Source organism: Neltuma alba, unplaced genomic scaffold (genome assembly GCF_004799145.2).
Source record: "Neltuma alba isolate B1F8T4 unplaced genomic scaffold, ASM479914v2 tig00000999_pilon, whole genome shotgun sequence".
NCBI lineage: Eukaryota > Viridiplantae > Streptophyta > Magnoliopsida > Fabales > Fabaceae > Neltuma > Neltuma alba.
Window position 1 is genome coordinate 27,942 of NW_021632288.1, and position 6,359 is coordinate 34,300.

Genomic DNA, 6,359 nt, shown 5'->3' on the forward strand with positions numbered 1-6,359 from the left:
CATGAAGCACGTTTAATGCATAAGCATAATGCATGAGTCTGATTCATTTTATCAATGCACACAATATAATATACCGGCTTCAATTCTTAATATAAAAACTAATTAAAAATTAAATTGGTTCTAAATATGATCTCAGTTCACTTTACCTCTTGAATTTATAATATTTTCTCTAAAATATTTATATTAATTACAAGGGTTTTCATTCCAATACATATAATTAACGATAATTTAGGAAAATCAATCCACACTTGTTAGTTGTTACAATTAACCAAAGTAACTTATTTCTTAATCTTCTCAAATTAATTATCTAGTTTTCATGTTAAGGACCAAAGGTAGTACAATACCAAGAGCATTATCATGCGTATAATATTCCTCTAACTCATCCACTTGAGATTATCTTTATCTCCTCAATTTATATCAAAATCAAACATATAAAATGATTAATGCATGGTTAATTATATTTTTCTTTTGTGAGGAATCATAAGTAATAATTACACAATAATAAGCATGTGTTTAATACTTTATTTTAGTAAATCAATCAATTTACATCCCAAAAAGAAAGCAATTTGAATAACAAGGAAGCAACAGCACACTATCCTCCACCGCTACCGGCTGCCTGAATGGATTCAATTGAACCTACATGACATAACAGTTCAATGCTTCTGTTGATACCAGATCAATGGTAAGAAATGTGAAAATCTAGATAATAATGAACCAACTCGCCACTTAAGAATCTATCAAAATACAACTTTCAAAAGCAGGAAGTAAGAAGCTTACAGGCAATCCAAGGGAGCGGCCAGTTACAGACTCAATACAACGTGCAGCAAGATGACAAGCTTCCTCACAGTAGTCGGTGAAAACAACCGGGATGTTCATCTTTTCCATTAGCTCCTGAAATATTCATCAAGCAAAACCGAACAAAAACAATGATAAGACAGGGAAAAAAGTACCCTGCTTCTCTTCTATTCATTATTGCCACTCCTTCAGTTTTAAGTGTAGAAATTAGCAGAAGAGTTTACTTTAATTCCAAATGTAAAACCCTAATCCACTTTATCTCCTAAATTTATAATTTGTTTTTCAAACTATCCCCATTAATTACATTTATTAAGAGAATTTCTATCAGGAAGTAGTTTACAATGCAAATGATTAAAGGGATATTTTAGGAAACCAACATACATTTCTTACAAATAACAAACTTAACTAATTTTCTTACTCACTACAAATTAGTTATATAATTCATATTTAGAACTGGAAGAGTACTTTTTTAATAAAAAGGTAATTCACAAATTTGAATCAACAGCAAAACATAAAAGAGAAGCGTGAGGTGGGTGGCATACAATACTGGGTAACCAACTAGTATAAGCAGCAATGCCAGCATTTGGGGCTATGACTAGATGTGGGAAGGAATCCTTATCCTGTTAGGGGAACAAAATTGAAGAGAAAATTGCTGAATTGAAGAATCAGCCATTTAAAGTTATCTGGAAACAATGATAATTTGAATGTTGACCATCAGAAAATTAGATACCTTGACAATATCACCATAACGATCGTGATAGAACCCTCGCCAAAGCTGCAATGTCACTGCCGAAGTGGTATCAGATTGCGTTTTGAAAATCACATCATCACCAGATAATTTGCAGGAACACTCATCACTATTGCAGCGAGCATACTGAGAAATACTGATCTTCTCTCCATCCCTGTTCACTGGGAAACGGAAGATATGCATTGTGGACCAATTTGCGACCAGCATTAGGACAAAACATGAATCACAAGAACTTCAACGGACCTGTGTAGAGGAATCGCAGGCCCAACAAGTTCTACATGAATACGTACACCGGGGAAGAGTGCCCGTAATTCCCCAAACACCACAAGTTGTAGAAGCTCTTTCTCAGGTCCTTTTAGAGACAACGTCATGAGACAGAAGTCAAAAGCCGAGGGATCATGCAAATTACTAATGTCTAAGGGAGATGCAGATGCGAAGCCTTTTTTGAATAATGATTCATAAAAGTAAATGTTTCACTGCCACTAAAATGACATAACAGATAAAAATGAGGAAACAGATCATTTTGTAAAAGCAAAGAGAGCATAAAAGGAATTTTCTGGGCCAAAAAAATGGAAAAAAAGAAAAAGAAAGAAAGAATCCAAATCAAATTAAAATACTTAAGAAAGAATTTGAAAGCAATAGTTTACCAAGGTAATGTATGTACAGCTTATCATTAATTTCAGGATTCGGGATCGTGATTCCAACAAGTTGCAAAGCATGATATACCGTAAGTGGCTGCAATAGAAAACACCAGACAATCAATACATAAATAATTATCTGAACAATACCTGTTCAGACATGTCTATGCTTTATATGGTATCATATGAAGAACCTTTAGTAGATATTTCCTTTAGATCCAAGTAAACGATAAGTAACTTTGCCCCTTGTTCCAACTTTTAAATACAAATTTTGTCTGATTCAAATCCCCTTCTCAGACTACCTATGCACGCTCATGTCAAAAAGAAAAGAAACCTTGTAGACAAACAAATGGCCGTGAATAGTGTTGACTTCCATGAGAAAACATAGTAGCTAGTAAGGCATGCTTATGAAAGCCATTGAAATGTAAATGAAGATAAAGCAATTGCTAAAGTTAATGAGATACTCATACCCAGTGAAGAAGTAAAGCAACAGGTGAGTCCAGTGGAATGCACCTCCACTTACAGTAGTCTTCCCAACTATGCAACTCCTCTGATATAGCAGATTCAGGCCCTGGTCATCCATATGTTAAATTCACTGTACATCTAAAGGAGGATGAGAAGGAGAAGACAAAAAAAGTTTGAAGCATAAAATTACCAGAACATGGGCAGAAATGACTTGAGAGATCCCAGCCTTTGTTCAATCTGCAGAAATCAATTTTTCTTGCAATGAACAATTATCTAAAACTAGTAGACTAATGGGAAAATGTTATCTTCAAAAGCACAAAAAGTGAAGCTTTTTTTATTTTATTCTTTATCTTAAGCTGAATTCCAATACTCATACATAAGTAAAAGAAGGAATTTAATTAAGTGGCAGAATATGAACTACGAAGGAAATGAGAGAAAACCCTAACCGATCAAAGGCGCCGCATGATGCTCCACAACAGCATTCGTGCAGCCACATTCCCACCTGATGAAGATGCCTCTTCGCCAAAAATGAACACCTAGTCTCTTGCTTTTCACAAATCTGATGGAAGTTTAAGAGCAATAAGTAAGCAAGAACTATACATACATAAATACATGTACATATACATTAAAAATATACAGATCATTGTCAACCACAAGCAGATCACCAATTACCCGATATGTAGCTTCTGGAGAGAATGTGAAAGGAAATTCATTCAATACATCCACATTCTTCATCTGTTTTTCTAACCGTTCACACTCATGTTTATGATGACTCCAGTGTGCAATCTATGCACCAAAAAAAAAAAGGAAGAAATTAGGTGTGTTTCATGCAGAACATCAATATTTAACTAGAATTTGCCAAAAAAAAAATCAATATTTAACTAGAAAATATCTGCAAGTAGAATCCAGTACAAATAAATTCTGAATATCTTCAGTCCTAAACAAATATTCTGAATATCAGAAATTGGTCCCACAAGTCTATTTAGATGTTCTTGACAATCGAAGTCGTAGTGAAGAGGACATTTCCTCGCTATATTATCCATACAATCCCATATGACAATAGGCAATAAACACGACTCTCGCACAAATGTAAAAATGAATTCAGGAAACTCAAAAAATTCATTATTACCAGGCCATGAAGTACATTAAAGACCTAACTCAAATTCAAATTCCAACTCAGTTCCATCTGAAGCCAAACAATATACATAACCAAGAAAAATAAGCAGCAAGGAGTTCGAAACCCAGAAGCATGTTAGAAGAACAATCAAGTGAAAAGAAAGATAATTGTGAGAAAGAAAAGTTTACAAGAGTGAGAGAAAAACCTGGTGAGCAATAGAGCAATAAGAAACAGCTTCACAGCGAGCACAGCGTCTCGTGGCTGGGCCGACGCACGGAGTTCTCCCCCTCGCCGCACACTCCATCGTTTGCGACGCAGCTCGGTTGGCCACGGCGAGCCGCCTTCTATTAGTATTTTCTGGGCATTCCTTGTGCTCTTACAAAACTGGCCCTGAGAGTGGGCCTGAAAGCCAAACCCATCAAGGATTAAAAATACGGGCTTCCTATTTCTTTCTTGTAGCCCATTTTCTTCTTTCGAGGTTATGGAATCAAGACCAAGAGGCCTTTTCTTGAGGCAGGCTGTAAATACAATTTAGATTTCTGTCTAGATTAAGATATATCCATTAATCTGAAATATTTTTTTTAGATACGTTCAGTATCGTGAGGTATTTTTTTATAGATCTAACAGTTCAAAGGTTTTTTTTAAATGGGTCCAGCACCCAAAAATATTTTTGGTGCTAAGCAAAAAAAATACTTTAAAAAATATTTCAGAGTACTGGATACGTCTTAACTTTTTCTGTTCTTTATCAAATTATTTTCAATAAGGGAATAAGTATATCTAGTGAGAAGATTTCTGTTCGCAAACCTTTACTGCGATGAACTATTTCGGTGTCAAAATGCGTTAGGTTTTTAAAGATGCCATCATGGCATCATGTAAGTTGTTAGACTTTAAATGGAGACTGGTTTTTATTTTATAAATATAATTTCAATTATGCACTTGTATGTTAAAATGATTTTATTATGAAAATATTTAAATGAGTTACGTTTTCAAAGCTTATCAAAATTAAGATAAATCTCATGCACCTATTGAAATATTTGTTAATTATCTATTAACGAAAACTGGCTTCTCCTTTTGTGCATAAGCTGTACTATCAGCAATTTAGTACCAATTTTATTAGCAATCATCCCTTATTTGTTAACTAACATTCAAATTGACCGAATGGAATATCAACATTAATTTTAATATAAATAAAATAATCAAAAAAATACTAATATAATTGATATTAATATTATCATTAATATAAAATATAAATATAAAATTCAACAACTATGAGTTGCACAACTTATTCTCAAGACTTTCGAATTTCGATAACACTTGCCACTCGGAGCCCACCTCTCATATAAAAAAATACTATCTCTAGTCCTAATTATAAGAGTTAGTTTAACTTTTAGTTTGATCCTAAATACTACTACCTCCTGTCTTTAATATAAGACTCTGTTTGACTTTTATTTTAGTCCTAAATATAAGATCCCAATCCACTTTGTCTCTCATATTTATACATTTTTTCCAAAGTAGTCCTTCTAATAATGATAGTTCTAGTGACCTCCGATCCTAATTATAAGAGCCAGTTGACTAATTTGAGGAGATTAAGGAAGTAAGTTGAGTTAGTTATTTGTCCTAAATACATGTTATATTTCCTAAAATATGTTTACTAATCAAGTGTATTGACTAGAACTATTATTGTTAGAAGGGCTACTTTGGAAAAATATATATAAATATGAGAGACAAAGTGGATTGGGGTCTTATATTTAGGACCAAAATAAAAATCAAACAGTGTTATATTTCCTAAAATATGTTTACTAATCAAGTGTATTGACTAGAACTATCATTGTTAAAAGGGCTACTTTGGAAATATATATATATATATATATATATATGAGAGACAAAGTGGATTGGGGTCTTATATTTAGGACCAAAATAAAAATCAAACAGTGTCTTATATTAAGGACCGGAGGTAGCATAATATTTCAATTCATTTTGTCCCACATATTTATTTATTTTTTTCTAAACTATCCTTGTATTCCATTAACTATAATTAAATACTACCATGATAATGAAGAAATTCTACTTCCTCGCTCCACTTCTCATTTCAACTATTGAATTAAAATTTGATTGGGTTAGTTTTAATATTTTATAAATATTTCACAATGTTTTTAATATATGAGTTAGTTTGAATTCAATTTGATTCAAAATATAAGACTCTAATATACTTTGTCTCTCATATTTATCCATGTTTTTAAAGTAATCAATATAATTGTACATGTTAAAAGTGTCATCAAAATGTAGTTCTAGCTAATATATATGATTAATAAAGATATTTTAAAAAAAAAATCTATTTATCATAAATAACTAACTTAATAAATTTTTTTTAATGTATCCAAATTAATTGATTAACTCTTATCCTATTATCCTATTGAGGACTAGAGGTAGTATGTGAAATATTGTCACATGACAATTTTTTTTTCTTTTTTTTTTTTGTTTTGAATTTTTCCAGGAATAGGAGGGTAAGCAAATACGTTTAGTTGGTGAATTGAATTGAATTCTTTAGTTTGTCTTAAATTTTAAAAGTGCCCATTTGCTGCCGACACATTTATGG

At 32.4% G+C, this 6,359-nt stretch overlaps 1 protein-coding gene across 2 annotated transcripts; it reads right to left on the minus strand.

Moving 5' to 3' along the window:
• Window positions 1-430: 430 nt before the first annotated feature.
• Window positions 431-4,098, minus strand: LOC114749746 (zinc finger MYND domain-containing protein 15). Of its 2 annotated transcripts, XM_028938289.1 has the most exons (11): window positions 3,969-4,098; window positions 3,319-3,432; window positions 3,093-3,205; window positions 2,837-2,883; window positions 2,652-2,752; window positions 2,191-2,278; window positions 1,787-1,895; window positions 1,526-1,697; window positions 1,338-1,415; window positions 778-891; window positions 431-636 (listed from the first exon to the last, which is right to left on the minus strand). In XM_028938289.1, exons 1-11 carry the CDS (start codon window positions 4,065-4,067, stop codon window positions 544-546), a joined length of 1,128 nt encoding a protein of 375 aa, XP_028794122.1. In that variant the 5' UTR covers window positions 4,068-4,098; the 3' UTR covers window positions 431-543. The 2 variants fall into 2 exon arrangements, with proteins under 2 accessions (XP_028794122.1, XP_028794126.1); XM_028938293.1 differs by lacking the exon at window positions 431-636 and having other exon boundaries at window positions 806-951.
• Between the last annotated feature and the right edge of the window lie 2,261 nt (window positions 4,099-6,359).

Bases quoted from the DNA above. Each gene is read 5' to 3' on its own strand.
- LOC114749746 (XM_028938289.1), bottom strand. From the start codon at position 4,067: ATGGAGTGTGCGGCGAGGGGGAGAACTCCGTGCGTCGGCCCAGCCACG. The intron at 2,884-3,092 runs GTTAGGGTTTTC...TGATTTCTGCAG, and splicing joins TCATGCGGCGCCTTTGATCG to ATTGAACAAAGGCTGGGATC. The intron at 892-1,337 runs GTATGCCACCCA...TGAATATTTCAG, and splicing joins CTAGTTGGTTACCCAGTATT to GAGCTAATGGAAAAGATGAA.